This window comes from Rhincodon typus, chromosome 6 (assembly GCF_021869965.1).
Source record: "Rhincodon typus isolate 14 chromosome 6, sRhiTyp1.1, whole genome shotgun sequence".
Lineage (NCBI taxonomy): Eukaryota > Metazoa > Chordata > Chondrichthyes > Orectolobiformes > Rhincodontidae > Rhincodon > Rhincodon typus.
Genome location: NC_063337.1, coordinates 1,953,529 through 1,971,066, shown reverse-complemented (window position 1 = coordinate 1,971,066; position 17,538 = coordinate 1,953,529). Strand labels below are relative to the sequence as shown.

Sequence of the window (17,538 nt, the reverse complement as noted above, 5' to 3'; positions counted from 1 at the left end):
AGTTTAGAACATTACAGAGTCATCAGCACGGAAACAGACCCTTTTGGTCTAACCAATTCATGCCGACCGTAATCCCAAACTAAACTTGGCCCATCACCTTGCAAACATTTCTTATTCACGTACTTACCTAAATGTCTTTAAAACATTATGACTGTATCTGCATTCACCACTTCCTCTGGAAGTTTAATCCATGCAAGAACAACTCTGTGTCTAAAAAAAAAAAAAAAAAAATGCCCCTCATGTCTTTTTTTTTAAATCTTTCTCCTCTGATCTTAAAAATATATCCCCTCATCTTGAAATCCCCCCATCCTAGGGAAAAGAGACCTGCCATTCACCTAATCTATATCCTTCATGATTTTATAAACCTCTATGAGGTCACCCCTCTAGCTCTGGTGAAAAAAGCCCCAGCTTATCTAGCCGCTCCTCATAACTCAAACCCTCCATTCCTGGCAACATCCTGGTAAATCTCTTCTGAACCCTCTCCAGTTTAATAATATCCTTGCTCTAGCAGGGTGACCAGAACTGGACACAGTACTCCGGAAGAGGCCTTTTCCTTCCTTTTACCTTCAAGAGGAACACCTTTTGGCCAGGAATTTGCTTTCTTTTCCCTTTTTTTTAAAATTTCTGTCTGCAGAGAGACAAATTGGCTTATTTTTGCCTTTACTGTGTGTATGTGCACAAGCGACAGTATCTGGGGACCTGTGCCAGAAATTGGGAGATCTGTCCCACAATCTCGCTAAGCGACAATCTGACATTGTCTTTGTTGCCAAATCATGCAGCCAAGTTTCAGACACCTCCATTACCATCCCTAGGTACACGCTGCCCCACCCGCAAGACAAACCTACCAGAGATCGCAACACAATTCTCATAAATCATTTCTGCACCTTCTCTAAAGTTTTTACATCCTTCATTAAGTGCAAAGCCTAGAAATTAACACAGTTCTCCAACTGAAAACAAACTGGTGCTTTACAAGGGTTCAGCATAATTTTCTTGCTTTTCTGTGTGTCTGTTTATCTACCCTGGGATCCTGTATGCCTTTTAAATACCTTCTTGACCTGCCGTGCCACCTTCAATTTTGTGCTTATTTACACTCCCGGATGTCTCTGATTCTGCACGTCTTTACAATTGTATATTTTGTACTACCACTTCTCTGCAATAAATTTTGACTGTCATGTGTCTGCCCATTCTCTTTCAAGTTTTGCATTGTCAACAACTTTTGAGATTTAATGGCATAGCCTGGCGGTCACCCAGGCTTTCTTCCTAACAGTACCATGCATGGACAGGAGAGTGTGGCTGTGAGTGAGGCAGGTAGAGGGATCCAGAAAGTAAAGTTGCAGAGCCTCAGCCCTTGTCCTTGCCCAACAGGTTCGAGTGTCTTGCTCCCTGTGTGGGCGGGGACAGGGACTGCAGGGAAGATGAGCCGACTGACCGCAGCACCATGGTGCAGGGAACCATTCAAGTGGGGGCAGAAAAGATAAATGTAATTGTAATTGGGGATAGTATAGTTTGGGCATAGACACTGTTGTCTATGACCAGGATTGAGAGTCCCTGAGGTGGTGTTGCTTAACTGGTGCTCAGGTTCGGGATATCTTATCTGGGCTACAGAGGAACTTGGAGTGGGAGGGGAAAGATCCAGTTGTCGTGGTCCATGTAGGTACCAACGAAATAGATAAAACTAGGGCAAAAATTCTGCTAAAGGTGTATGAACAGCTAGAAGCTAAATTGAAAAGCAAAGCCAAAAAGGTAGTAATCGCTGGATTACTACCTGAGACACGAGCTAATTGGCACAGGGTCAATAAGATTAAGCAGGTAAACGCGTGGCTTAAAGATTAGTGTGGGAGAAATGGTTTTGAATTCATGGGACATTGGCACCAGTACTGGGGAAAATGGGACCTGTTCTGATGGGATGGTCTTCATCTGAATCATGCTGGGATCAGAGTCCTAGCGAATCTCGTAACTAGGGCTGTAGACAGGGCTTTAAACTAAATTGGGGGAGGTGCAGGGAGGGTTCAGTTGTGGGGGAAATTAGAAAACCCAAATTAAAGGAGGAGGTAAGAGCACAAGTTAGCAATGTGGTGGATGGTTACCAGACAATAAAGGTGAGGGACAGAACAGGTGATTGTCTTTATGCACCATGGTTTATAAAAGAGTATGGAAATTTACCAGTAGAACAAATTTAAAAGCTTTGTATCTAAATTCGCGGAGCATTTGAAACAAAATTAATGAGTTAATGGCGCAAATAGAAACAAAAGGGTATGATTTGGTAGTGATTACTGAGGTATGGTTACAAGGAGTTGAATATCCAATGGTACTCAGCATTTCAGAAAGATAGACTGAAAGGAAAAGGAGGTGGTGTGGTTTTGCTGGTGAAAGAAGGAATCAGTGCTGTCATGAGAAACGACATAAGCACAGGAGATCAAAATGTGCAATCAGTCTGGGTAGAAATAAGAAGAAATAGCAAAGGGAAGAAGTACTTGGTAGGAGTAATCTATAGGTCCCCAAGCGGTAGTTCTGCAGTGGGGCACAGTATAAACCAGGAAATATTAGAGGCTTGCAAGAAAGATACGGCAATACTCATGGGTGATTTTTAACATGTACGTAGATTAGAAGAATCAAATTAGCAAGGGTAGCCTGGAGGCAGAGTTCATTGAATGTGTTAGAGATTGTTTCTTGGGGCAGTATGTTGTGGAACCAACGAGGGAGTAGGCTACTCTGGATTTGGTATTGTATAATGAAAAGAGATTAATTGGTGACATCATAGTTAAGGATCCTGTAGGGAGTAGTGACCAGAGTATGATAGAATTCAAAATTCAGTTTGGGGGTGAGAAAATTGGGTCCCACAATAGTGTTCTGGAATTAAACAAAGGGAATTACATAGGCATGAGGACAGATTTGGTTCGAGTAGATTGGGCAGGAAGGCTAAAAGGTAAGACAGCAGATGAGCGGCGGCAGTTGTTTAAGGAGCTACTCAATTCATCACAACTAAAATATATCCCAGTGAGGAAGAAAGATGGTAAGGGTGGTAAAAAAAATCCATGGCTAAACAAGGAGGTCAAGGACAATATAAAGTCAAAAACTAAGGCATACCATATTGCAAAGGCCAGTGGCAGACAGAAGGATTGGGAACCTTTCAAACCCTAAACAAAGGGATACTAAAACATATTAATAAGTAGAGCTAAGGTAAATTACAAAAGAAAACTAGTACAAAATATCAAAAAGAATAGCAGAAGCTTCTGTAGGTATATAAAAGGGAAGAGAGTCTCTAAGGTGAATGTTGGTCCCTTAGATGTTGAAACCGGAGAGTTAATAATTGGGAATGCTGAAATGGCAGAGATGCTAAATCAATACTTTGCCTCAGTTTTCACAGTGGAGGATACTAGTACCATTCCGAGCAAGTCCGAGGCAATAGAAAGGGTTGAATTTAGAACAATCAACATCAATAGGGAAAAGGTACTCAGCAAACTGTTAGGATAGAGGGCAGACAAGTTCTCCCGGCCTGATGGCCTACATCCTAGGGTATTAAAGGAAATGGCAGCACAGATAGTGGATCCATTGGTTACAATATTCCAAAATTCTCTGGACACGGGAAAGGTTCCAGTAAATTGGAGAAATGCTAATGTAATGCTCCTATTCAGAAAGGGAGGGAGGCAATATGTGAGAAATTACAGAGCAGTTAGCTTAACATCTGTTGTTGGAAAAGTGTTAGAATCAGTTATTAAGGAAGCAATATCAGGACATTTGGAAAGTCAAAACGTTATCCATCAGAGTCAGCATGGCTTTATGAAGGGCAAATCATGTTTGACTAATTTGCTAGAGTTCTTCGAAGATGTAACAAGCAAAGCGTATAATGGGGATCCTGCAGATGTAATATATCTGGACTTCTGGAAGGCATTTGATAAGGTCTTGCACAAAAGATTATTGTAACCACAAAAGATTAATTCACAAGGTTGGATCATATGGGATTAGGGATAATTTATTGGCTTGGTTAGGTGACTGGCTGACGGACAGAAGACAGAGTCGGGATAAATGGGTTATTTTCTGGATGGCAATTAGTAACAAGTGGGGTGCCGCAGAGTTTGGTCCTTGGATACAGAGACAGAATGCTCTGTAGCCAAATTTGCGGACAAAAATATGTGGGATGGTAAATAGCAAGGAGGAAATAAGAACCTTACAAATGGATGTAGATAGGTTAGGACTGTGGGCCAAAATCTGGCAGATGGAGCTTAATGTGGGTAAATATAAGGTCATGCATTTTGGCCCAAAAAATGGGAAAGCGACGTACTATCTAAATGGGGAGAGACTTTGGGGTACTCCGGTGCAGAGGGACCTGGGTGTCCTTGTACAGCAGATAACAAAGAATGCAAATGGAATGTTGACTTTTATAGCTAAAGGAATAGATTAGATTATAAAGGTAAAGAATTGTTGCAGTTATACAAGGCATTGGTGAGACCGCACCTGGAGTATTGTGCACAGTTTTGGTCCTCTTATTTGAGGAAAGATGTAATGGCATTGGAGGCAGTTAAGAGGAGGTTCACGAGATTGATCCTAGAGATGAGAGGCTTTGTCACATGAAGAGAAATTGAACAATTTAGGCTATACGTTCTAGAATTTAGAAGAATGAGGGGAAATCAAATTGGGGTATAAAACATGATAAAAGGTGTTGATAAAATAGATGTGGAGTGGATGCTTCCATTTGTAGGGCATTCCAGGACGAGAGGTCTTAGGATAAGTGGTAGCAAATTTAAAACAGAGTTGAGGAGAAACTACTTCTCCCAAAGGGTTGTGAATCTGTGGAATTCGCTACCCCAAAGTGTGGTGGATGCTGTGACAGTGAGTAAATATAAGGAGTTAGACAGATTTTTAATTGGTAATGGGTTAAAGGGTTATAGGGAGAAGGCAGGAAAATGGGGGTGAGGGGTATATCAACCATGATCAAATGGCAGAACAGACTCAATGGGCCAAATGGCCTCGTTCTGTCCCTATTTCTTATGAGCTTATGTACTGATGCCACATAAACTGTAGTGGGTCAAGAAGGTAGCTCACCTCCACCCTGTCAACAGTCAATTAGAGATGGGCAGTACATGCTGGCTTAGCCAGCTGCTGTCACATCTCCCTAGAGAATGGAACAAACACATAATGTGTGCACTCTTGCTGACCTGTAAAACACCTTGCAATGTAATAGAGATAGCAATAACTGCAGATGCTGGAGTCAGAGATACATCAACTTTCCTGCTCCCCTGATGCTGCCTGGCCTGCTGTGTTCCTCCAGCTCCACACTGTGTTATATCTGCAACGTAATAGAATGACTTTTCAGGGAAGTAAATGAATCATGTGGGAGTCATGAGGATACAGCCTGCAAGCAGCCTACAGTTCCAGACATGCTCGGGCACTTCACTGCTTTTTAAACAAATTGTTTAAGTATACATTACGTTTATAGATGTTTTAAAAGTTCAAAGAAAGTTAAGTGGTATTGGGCCAGTTTCATACCAAAGGTCATTGTACAGTGAAGGGACTTTTCCATTATGGGACTGCATTCCATTGCTTGGCATTGCATCAGAATTGGTAACTGACTTGGTCACATGTTGTTTGCCTCCAGTCTGTCCCAAAGTAACTCATTTGAAATTGAAATTGTATTAATAAATTGAATGCTGCATTTCCTATCCTCGAGCTGAATTTTTTTTAATGTGATTGGAAAAGTAAGGAGAGAAAACTATTTGAATTCCATTTCACAAAGCCACCTTATGATGTGGCAAAACGGAATATGAAATGTTGCCACAGTAATTTACAAGGATAAATATTATCTTGAAAACCATGACAAAGGTTTGTAATAACAGGCTTGTTTTTCTAGCAGTCTTTTTCTCTTTGGATTTGGTAGTTTTGTTTAAAGTTTGTACAAAATGACTTCTTGGCCTGTGCTAACACTGAATTGTGTGGAGCTGAGAAACCTTGTATTTGAACCTAATTCCATGTCCAGTGGTCTCTAAGACGGGCTACAACTAACTGCTGTGTCTTAGGCAAAGCAACAGGAACAGCAAGTTGGGAATTGATGTTTCTTGCTTCTGCACTGTGTCCACTGTTTTATGCTGAAGAGTGTGGCTGTTGGGTAAAGTCGCCATAGTCTTATCAGACCATAGTGCTGTCTCATTAGAGAGAGATGACTGGTAGTGGGTTAACCTGAGGGTCACCACACCTCTGGTAAAGGGAGAGATTGAGGAAGAGAGTCTTTCATGGTAACCTCAGCTGATGTTGGCATCACACTGCATTGCATGCCAGCTATCCAGCCAACTGAGCTAACCAATCCCCTGTTGGGTAAAGGCAGGATCAGGCTCAGCACCGTTGCCACCACAGCTGGATCTTCAACTAATGATAACTGATGGTACTTGTTCATATTGAATTTTTTTTTTATTCACACAATATTGATTGCCCATCCCTAATTGCCCAAAGGGCAATGAAGATGGAACCAAATTGTTGGTCTGGAGCCACATGAGCTGAAGGGCTTTGGTGAATCATGAATATTTACAACAACCAACAGTGGAAACATGGTTGTCATTAGGCTGGCTTTATATTCCAGATTTTTTTTTTATTGAATTCAAATTTCACCATCTGCCATGTAGGATTCGAACCAATGTCCCATTTCTCCTTGCATTCTGGATTATTAGTCTGGTGACCTTTCCGTACACACCCATTTGCCCCTAATTGGCTGTTTGGCTAAGAATGAAACCGCTTTCAGTCATGTATTTAGGAGAGGAGGGATCACCCATACACACACGGTCTCCAATAAAAACCAAAAAATACTCAGGCTGTCAGAGAGAGAGAGAAAACAGAGTTAATGCTTTTTCTGTGACCTTTTTCACAAAACCAAACAGAACATTTTGTTGCACTTCTACACCCCACCTAAAATGCATAAATTTGGAATAATCTGAAAATTTTGACAAGTTTGAAATAGATTGTCCTGTGAATCATTATTGCTCATAATTGTCTGATCACACCTTTCACATCATGAGCTGTAACTTGTGGGTTCCCTGAAGGCTTTGTTCGTATCTTCAGGCAGCTCACCAACACTTTCTAGGAAAGGAAATGAGGAATAGGCCAGACTCAAATCATTTATAGTGTAACACAGTTTGAATATATTATAAAAGAAATGTCTGTGAAGGATTTCTGTCAAAATTTCAGTTTTGGTTTCAGAAGTTGAATCTTGAACTTGATTGTACAGTTAAAAACCAAAAGAACTGTGGATGATGTAAATCAGGAACAAAAACAAATTTGCTGGAAAAGCTCAGCAGGTTTGGCAGCATCTGTGAAGGGAAAAACAGAGTTAACGTTTCGGGTCCAGTGACCCTGGCTGGGAAAATGTCAGTTTATATGCAGAAAATAGGGAGGTGGGTCGGGTAGGGAGTAAACGATAGGTGAATGATAAATGATTGTACAGTTGGTCACTTAAAAGAATGTTTAGCTCACCTAGTGACTTTATGACTGAAGGAGGAGTTCTGCCCTAAGATTAAGCTTTGCCATTCGGCCCTTAGCATGTGCAGAGTTGGCATATGAAGGCTGGATATTTACGGTTGGGCTTGATGTTTTATGACTAGGGGACGTTTTCAAAAAACACATGGACAAACGGCCAGGGTCCCTCTCCATGTTAGTTGTAGACTAGTTGAGCTGTAGTTCCCTCTTCAGTAAGATAAGTTGTGCATCTCAAGAGTGGCCACGTGATGAGTACTGGAACACTGTAAAACCTTACCGCAGCAAGAGTCAGGCCTTGAGGGTGGGGAAAAGATGTTCAGCACAAATGTGGCACAATTCCCAAGGCTGGGGAATGCGTTATTGTCTCTCTCTGTTGCATAACTCTAAATAGCAATGGTGAATGATCATGAAGACAATGATACATTAGTCCTATTCCTCAGTTCCAGCACCTCAAAGAACACACCGATTCATACAGAAATGTTACCAAAAGCTATCTGACAGTATAATGAGATCTGCTTCCTGGGTCTTGTTTCAGTGGCAGTTGGAAGGTGTTTTCTGGAAATGAGCTTGGAGCTCTCCTTGGGTGGTGGATGTTTAAGTGTTGGAAGGACAAACATCCAGATCCAGCTGATGTGAAGGATGTGTATATGCTGGCAACTACAGTCTCATCTAAAATCTTGCAGGCACTCGCAATTCACGAAGGCTTTCACTTTGAGGTGAGGTACAATTTTACAGCAGTTCAGAAATGTTAATGTTTTTAATAAATATGCTTTTTTTTAGAAACTGAGATTTTCAAAAGATAATCTGGAATCGGATTTGAGATGAGGTCCGTTTTACCGAGGTATCTTAAGACCCTGATTGGGCAGCTACGTTCCTCCCTGGGGTTACGGGAGGAGTGGAATAAACTATCCCCTTTCCCACTGCTATTCAGTAACTTGTGCAAGAAAAGTGCATGTTGAGAAATGGGTATATGATTGTGAAGTTGTTAATCTTCCACCTACAACTTCCTGATATCACCTGATACTTAGCTACTTAACATCTATAGCATCGCCCCAGTAAAAGTCACTAATTTCAGAACAGTGTGATGAAGTACATTAAACACAGGCTGCATGTGGCTAATTGGGGATCCAGATGTGTCTACTTTATATTTTATTTATCAATTCGAAATAGAAGTACACACAATTGTTTGGCATGGGATCTCAATTCATTGACAAATGGCGTGGACTTTTTCCTCTCGCTAGAGATGGTGGAAAGGACAAATAATTCTGCAAATTCGCCTTAGAAAGAGATTAACTCTCTTGTTGGCACTTCAGTTAAGTTCTGGATGACCCAGGCAGTGACTCTGTCATCTGTGAAATAAGTTTTAAAAATTCTATGATTACTACACTTGTTAATCCTGATTTCGCTAAATAAACCAGAATATGTTCACTTTACAAGGTGTTTACTCATACATTGAGTTTAAAAATTGCATGCAATATTTTACACAGAGCAAGTCAAAAGGCAAAATCCAGCCCATGTCTGTTCTACAGTCCATTCCTGTTTCACCACCTGGAGTAATATTTTGCTGTTAACTGTGATACTTGTTTTGTTTTAGGAAACCTTGCCGGGGTTTAAGTGGATTGGAAATCGAATTGACGAACTCTTGCAAAGTGGAAAAGAAGTGCTCTTTGCATTTGAAGAGTCCATTGGTAAGCAATATTCCTGCGCCTTCTCTCTCTTCTGGTAAAGTCTTGTTTTTGACAGAAGACTTGTCTGTGATTGCTCTAGACTTGCTAGCATTATATACAAGTGAATTACAAGACTGAAATTCAGTTCAGTAGTTCTGCTAAAGTAATTAATCATTTGAATCAAGAGTCATTATAAACATCAGCTGTGTTTCAAATCATATCTTTGCTGTGAAATCACTGACCATTCAAACTTGTGTGAATTATGTGATCTATTTTTTAAAAATTGGTTCGTATCTCAGCCCATCTCCTCCCTAAAGAGCATTTGTAAACCAAAATATAATGAATAAAATTCATTAGGGCATACGGAGGACCTGGGTGTATGCACAAGTCATTTAAAGGTGATAGAGCAGGTTGTGAAAATGATTAATAAACATACAGTACTCTAGAGTTTATTTAATTGGGATATAGAATTAAAAAAACAGGAGATTATTAAGACAGGAAATTTTGGAGTAACTTTGCAGATCTGACAGCATGTGGGGGGGTGTGGAGAGAGAAAGAGAGAAAACAAAGTTGACATTCATAGAAACATAGAAGACAGAAACAGGAGGAGGCCATCAGGCCCTTTGAGCCTGCTCCTCCATTCATCACAGTCATGGCTGATTGTCCAACTCAGTAGCCTAATCCTGCTTTCTTCCCATTATCTTTGATCCTATTCGCCCCAAGTGCTATATATAACGGCCTCCTGAATACATTCAATGTCTTGGCATCGACTTCTTCCTTTGGTAATAAATTCCACAGGCTCACCACTCTTTGGGTGAAGAAGTGTCTCCTCATCTCCATCCTAAATGGTTTACCTTGATTCCTCAGACTGTGACCCCTGGTTCTGGACACACCCACCATCAGGAACAACCTCCCTGCATCTACCCTGTCCAGTCCTGTTGGAATTTTATAAGTCTCTGAGATTCCCCTCCCTCATTCGTCTGAACTCCAGTGAAAACAATCCCAACCTAGTCAATCTCTCCTCATATGTCAGACCTGCCATCCCGAAATCAGCCTGGTAAATCTTCACTACACTCCCTCGAGAACAAGAGCATCCTTCCTCAGAAAAGGAGACCAAAATTGCACACACTATTCCAAGTGTGGCCTCACCAAGACCCTGTATAACTGCAACAACACATCCCTGCTCCTGTACTCAAAACCTCTCACAATGAAGGCCAACATACCATTTACCTTCTTCTTTACCACCTGCTGCACCTGCATGCTTACCTTCAGCAACTGGTGCACAAGGACACCCAAGTCCCGCTGCACCCTCCCCTCTCCCAATTTCCAGCCATTCATGTAGTAATCTGCCTTCTTTTTTTTGCTTCAAAAGTGAATAACCGAACATTTATCCAAATTATACAGCATCTGCCATTGATTTGCCCACTCAACCAACCGGTCCAGATCATGCTGAAGGATCTCTGCATCTTTGTCACAGTTCACCCACCCACCCAACTTGGTATCATCTGCACACTTTGAGACGTTACATTTTGTTCCCTCATCCAAATCATTAATATGCATTGTGAATAGCTGGGGTCCCAGTACTGATCCCTGTGGCACCCCACTAGTTACCACCTGCCAATTTGAAAAGGATCCATTAATTCCTACTCTTTGTTTCCTGTCGCCAACAGTTTTCTATCCATCTCAATACACTTCCCTCAATCCCATGCGCTTTAATCTTGCATATTAATCTCTTATGTGGGACTTTGCCACATGCTTTCTGAAAGTTCAAATACACTACATCGACCAACTCCCACTTGTCAACTTTGCTAGTTACATCTTCATAGAATTCCAACAGACTTATCAAGCATGATTTCCCCTTCATAAATCCATGCTGACTCTGTCTGATCCTGCCACTGCTGTCTAAAGGCTCCGCTATAAAGTCCTTGATAATGGATTTGAGAATTTTCCCCACTACCGATGTTAGGCTTACTGGTCTATAATTCCCTGTTGTCTCTCTACCTCACTTTTTGTATATTGGAGTGACGTTAGACACTCTCCAAGTTCGATATGATTCTTTTTCAGAACATTCCGCTGTCAGACCTGCTGAATTTCTCCACCATTTTCTGTTTTTAGATTTTTTTTTTATATCCGTTACATTTTTAATATAGTACGGAGGTTATTATAACTTGTATAAAACAGAATATTGAACTATTAAAAGTGGAATTTAAGTTCAAATTCTCAAACATTCTGGGACTTGAACTTGTAATCTGTATTACTAGTATTTGGACTTTTTGTACAGCTTGACATTGTTCAGTATTGAAATTATGCATTTGCTTTGTCTCCACCTAGAATCATAGAATGGTTACATGACAGAAGACGCATTGTTCACTGGTGGGAACAGTGTCTCCCTATGTACTCTGTCCAGACCCCTAATGATTTGAACACTTCTATTTAATCTTCTCACAACCTTCTCTTCTCTAAGGTTAAAAAGTCCCAACTTATCCAATACACTCTTATACTGGTTCCAGGATGAGAAAAATCATTCTCCTGAAACTTTTCTGCACTATCTCTAATGCCGTCACATCCTAAAGTGTGGCACCAAGAATTGGATGCAGTGGTCCAGTTGAGGTTGCACCAGTTGTTTTTTTTTGTGGCTTTACCGCACCTTCCTTGCTTTCGTACTCCCTGGGCCAAATAATAAAGCCCGGGACTTCGGTGTTTTATTAACTTCGCTCTCAACCCACACTGCACCCAGGGCCCCTGCTGCTGTGCTTTCTTTCTATGTTCTTCCTACCAAAATGCATCACCTCTCTTCTCTGCATTAAATTTTAGCTGTAGCATTGACCCGGTGTTGTCTTTCTGCTTTTTATTTTTGCTTGCCTGCCTTGTCTGTGTTTGGATTTCTTTTATTCACACTTTTGATTAGATTATTTTTGCTCTGACTCTCCTAGGGTTTCTGTGTGGTACGCTATTGCTTGATAAGGATGGGGTGAGTGCTGCTGTCATTGTAGCAGAACTAGCAACATACCTGGAAACCAGAAAACTCACCATAACTGATCAATTGAATAACATTTACAGAATGTGAGTAGTATATGATTTGGTGTTGAAGGAGGATTGGAACAGGATTTGTTGTAATTTAGCAGACCTGTCATTTAAACATTCATGCCTCTGATCTTGTTCTGCTTTGTCTATTGCCTTCAAAATACATCACACTCGGACTCTCATTTCTGCACCCTCCCAGTAAGGTGGGATGAATGTCTGCACTCTCAATGTCACACCTTCCTTGGTTTTAATCCTGACTTGTAATGATGTACTGCCCTTGCAGAACTGACCCAGATTGTGAGGAAGATAGAATATGTAACAGTGGTGAAGTAAGGAGTTACTCCTGTAAGAATGAATCAAGCATATTATGATGGCTGAACAACAGAGGGTGCAGGGCCTATCCTGAGGTTGCTTACAGGGTCTACTGGAAGCCCCTCATGGAGAGAGTTCCATTCCCAACACCAACATGAAATCAGGAAAATTTTTATTAAGACTGAACATGGTATGGCAAGGCAGCTCAGTCCTGTTACACAACTTGCAGTATGCGGGAAATCTTAGATGCTCCTGGCAATCAGGATAGCCACAGCTACAGGAAGTGTCACTGTTTTGATCACCTCATGTGCTAGGTTTTGGAGCTTTGGAGGCACAGCAGAGTGAAGACTCTGATGTCAGCTCTGATAAAGAGTCATCCAGACTCAAAACATTAGCTCGCTTTCTCTCCATGGATGCTGCCTGACCCGTTGTGATCGCCGGCACTTTTTGTAGACGGGCAGGTTATTTGGGCTGAACAGTGGCAAATGAAATTTAATCCTGAAAAGTATGAAGTTTTGCATTTTTTGGAAGAGTAACAAGGCAAGTGGAGTGGACAATAAATGGTAAGATCTGGGAAGTTCAGAGGGACATTGTTGTACGTGTCCACAAATCCCTGAAGGCAGCAGGACAGGTGGGTCAGTGGTTAATTGGGTAAATTGAACACTTAACTCTGTCAGTCAAGGCATTGAATACAAGAGCAGGGAGGTTATGATGGAGTATATATAACCTTAGTTAGGCCACAGCTGGAGTACTGTGTGTCGTTCTAGACACCACACGATAGGAAGGTGGTTGCAGTAGAGAGGGTGCAGAGGAGATTCACCAGGATGTTGCCTGGGATGGAGCGATTCAGTAGTGAAGAGAGACCAGATAGACTTAGGTTTGTTTTCATTGGAGCAGAGAAGAATCGGGGATCTGATTGAGGTATGCAAAGCTCTGAAGGGCAGATACCCAGTAGATAGGAGGAAACACTTCCACTTAGAGGGGCAGCAACAACCACAGTGCACAGTTTGAAAGTAATGAGTGGGAGGTTTAGAAGGGGGTTTGAGGGGGGAAGAAAATTTGTCCAGTGTATTTGAAACTTGCTGCCTGAAGGGGAGGTAGAAGCAAGATCTCTCAAGAAGTATTTGGCTGAGCTGTTGAAACACCATTGCATAGAAGGTTATGGGCCAAGTGCTGGAAGGTGGGATTTTGAATAGTTGGATGTTTGATGAGCCCAGACACAATTGGTTGAAGGGCCTCTTTCCATGCTATAACAATTTATGACTCTCTCTTCCTCTCTTCATATTAAAAAGCTGCTAGCACAGATATGTGCTTGTATTCTGAAGGTATTTGCATTTCTAACTGGTTGTTGACATTCACTGCCTCTATTTAGGTATGGTTATCACCTCTCCAAGACTTCCTACTTTAAATGCTATGAACCTGCTACAATTAAGAGAATATTTGATCGACTTCGAAACTACGAAAAAGACAATCAATATCCAGATCATTGTGGGCCATTTGAAATTTTGCATGTGAGAGATGTAACTACTGGATATGACAGTAGTCAGCCGAACAAGAAGTCCGTAAGTATAAACGTTAAGTTGTACATTGCCCATGAGCCATTTGGAAGCTGTAAACTGTTCAAGTATAATGACAGGTAATCCCATTGGCCCTGGGTCACATTGAGGTACAGTTCCATGGGTAGTAGGAACTGCAGATGCTGGAGAATCTGAGATAACAAGGAAAGTGAAGAAGAAGGGTCTAGGCCCGAAACGTCAGCTTTCCTGCTCCTCTGATGCTGCTTGGCCTGCTGTGTTCATCCAGCTCTACACCTTGTTATCTACAGTTCCATAGGTATTGGCAGCTCTCTGATGCCTTGCAATGGTGTGAGTTTTGACCACTAATATGACAATGTTATTTTATCATCGAAAGAGACTAGATGCTGCTGGAAGTTGTGTATATTTCCCATTGTTTTTAGATAAGGATATATTGGTGTGATGAATTAATTCTATTGAATGGTCGCAACAACTTGCAATTGGAATGGATTGCTGGCTAGCTAGACACAAGACCAAATGCAGACAGCTATTTAGACCGGCAGAAGGAGTGAAATGCTGTTCTTCAAGGATCAGTACCAGGACCACATTCGTAATTTATATTAATGATTTAGACTTTAGAAACACAATGGGTGGAATTCATTTTCAGCTCTTGAATGGCATACGGAATGGTGACAAATTTGGGACATGGAAAAATCTGATCCTCTACACGGAGGACAGAAGTGTCCGATTGCACCTTATTTTCATACTAGTCTCACCTCCTTTATGCCCAGTTCATGATTTTCCCACACACAGGTGAGAAACAAGACATTAGCAATTCCTGACTTGAAAGTCAGAGCAGTAATCTGGTGGAGGCAACTTAGAATCATAGAATCCCTATAGTGTAGAACGAGGCCATTCGGCCCATCGGGTCCATACTGACTCTCTGAAGACCATCCGACCCAGACCCAGTCCCCACCCTATCCCCGTAACCATAAAACCATAAGACAGGAGCAGAAATTAGGCCATTCAGCCCATCGAGTCTGCTCCACCATTCAATCATGGCTGATAAGTTTCTCAATCCATTCTCCAGCTTTTTCCCTGTAACCTTTGATCCCCTTGACAATCAAGAACATATCTATCTCTGTATTAAATATACTCAATGACCTGGCCTCCACAGCCTTCTGTGGCAATGAATTCTATAGATTCGCCACTCTCTGGCTGAAGAAGTTTCTCCTTATCTCCGTTGCAAATGGTCTTCCTTTTACTCTAAAGCTGTGCCCTTGGGTCCTGCTCTCTCCTATCAATGGAACCATCTTCCCAATGTCCACTCTGTCCAGGCTATTCAGTATTCTGTAAGTTTCAATTAGATCCCCCCTCATCCTTCTAAACTCCATTGTGTATAGACCCAGAATCCTCAAACGTTCCTCATATGTTAAGTTTTTCATCCCTGGGACCGTTCTCGTGATAATCCTCTGGCCTGCTGCAGGGTCAGTACATCCTACCTGAGGTTTGGTGCCCAAAATTACTGTCAATACTCTAAAAATTGTCTGACCAGAGCTTTATAAAGCCTCAGAAGTACATCCCTGCTTTTATTTTCTTGTCCTCTCAATAAATACCAACATTGTATTTGCCTCCCTAACTACTAATTCAACCTGCAAGTTTACATTAAGAGAATCCTGCACTAGGATTCCCAAGTCCCTCTGCACTTCAGATTTCTGAAAGTGCGTGACCTTTCACTTTCCCACGTTGTACTCCATGTGCCACTCCTTCACCCACTCTCCTAACCTGTCCAAATCCTTCTGCAGTCTCCCTGCCTCCTCAATACCACCCGTCCCTCTACCACTCTTTGTATCACCTGCATACTTAGCCAGAATGCCCTCAGTTCCTTCATCTAGATCATTGATGTATAAAGTGAAAAGTTGTGGTCCCAACACTGACCCGTGTGGAACACCACCTATCATCAGCTGCCATCCTGAGAAGGACCCTTTTATCCCCACTCTGCTTTCTGCCAGACAGCCAATCTTCTACCCATGCTAGCACCTTGCCTCTAACACCATGGGCCCCTATCTTACTCAGCAGCCTCCTGTGTGGCACCTTGTCAAAGGCCTTCTGGAAAACCAGGTAGATAACATCCATTGGCTCTCCCTGGTCTAACCTACTTGTTACCTCCTCAAAGAATTCTAATAGATTTGTCAGGCATGACCTTCCCTTGATGAGAACGTGCGGACTTTGCCCTATTTTACCGTGGACTTCCAAGTATTCAGAAATCTCATCCTTCTCAAGGGACTCCAAAATCTTACCAATGACTGAGATCCGGCTGATTGGCCTATAATTTCCCATCTTTTGCCTCACTCCTTTCTTAAACAGGAGGGGTTACATAAATGAATTTCCAGTCCTCTGGGACCCTCCCAGTGATTCCTGAAAGATCACCACTAACGCCTCCACTTTCTCTTCACCTTTCTCCTTCAGAACTCTCTGGTGTAGTCCTTCTGGCCCGGGTGATTTATCCACCTTCACAGCTTTTCAGTTTTTCTAGCACCTTCTCCTTAATGATGTCGACCATACTCACCTGTGGGCAACCGCCCCCCACCCCCCGAATCTCAACGGTCTTGAACTTTTGGGGATATTACTCATGTCTTCTACCATGAGACTGACACACAGTATTTATTCAGTTCCTCAGCCATTTCTTTGTTCCCCATTACTACTTCTCTAGTGGTCCAATGTCCACTTTTGCCTCTCAAATATCTTAAAAAAAAAAACTCTTGCAATCTTCCCATGGCTAAACCACCCAGCCTCCACATCTCTCTATACTATGGACAATTTAGCATGGCCAATCCATCTAACCTGCACATCTTTCAACTGTGGGAGGAAAATGGAAACCCACACAGACACAGGGAGCACGCACAAACTCCACACAGACAGTCACCCGAAGCTGGTGCTATGAGGCAGCAGTGCTAACCACTGAGCCACTATGCTGCCCCAGTGGCTTACTGGCTGCTTCTCTGGGCCTCTGTCTTGAGACCTTAAAGAGTTGGGGACATTCACAACACAAAAGGAGATCATTTAGTCTATTGTCCCTGCACCAATCAGCAAATTTCTGGCCACACTGATTCTATTTTCTAAAATGCTGCTTGAATGTCATGAGAGTTTCTGACTCAGCCACTCTTTTCAGGCCGAGTGTTCCACACTCTAGCCACAACTTCTAGGTGAAAATTAATTCTTCTCAACTATTCTCTGAACTTTCACATCACTAACCTAAAGTCTATGCCCCCTGGTTATTCACCTTTCTACAGATTGAAAAAGTGCATTCTGTGTACCCAATGTAGGCCCCTCATAATCTAATACACCTCTATCAGGTCTCCTCTCAACCTTCGCTGCTCCGAGGAAAACAGCCCAAGCCCTGCCTCCCTAACCTGTTCTTCCTCCCACCTATCCCCTCCTCCCACCTCAAGCTGCACCTCCATCTCCTACCGACCAACCTCATCCCGCCCCCTTGACCTGTCCGTCCTCCCTGGACTGACCTATCCCCTTCCTAACTCCCTACCTACACTCACCTTTAC

General features: G+C 42.2%; 1 protein-coding gene across 2 annotated transcripts in view; it reads left to right on the top strand.

The window, feature by feature from the left end:
* Positions 1-17,538, top strand: part of pgm2l1 (phosphoglucomutase 2-like 1) — a 97,622-nt gene that overhangs the window by 68,140 nt on the left and 11,944 nt on the right. For both annotated transcript variants that reach the window (XM_048597968.1, XM_048597967.1), the window contains exons 9-12: positions 7,997-8,177; positions 9,056-9,149; positions 12,062-12,191; positions 13,837-14,026. In XM_048597968.1, coding sequence (XP_048453925.1) covers positions 7,997-8,177; positions 9,056-9,149; positions 12,062-12,191; positions 13,837-14,026 — 595 coding nt within the window. The remainder of the gene's footprint in view (positions 1-7,996; positions 8,178-9,055; positions 9,150-12,061; positions 12,192-13,836; positions 14,027-17,538) is intronic.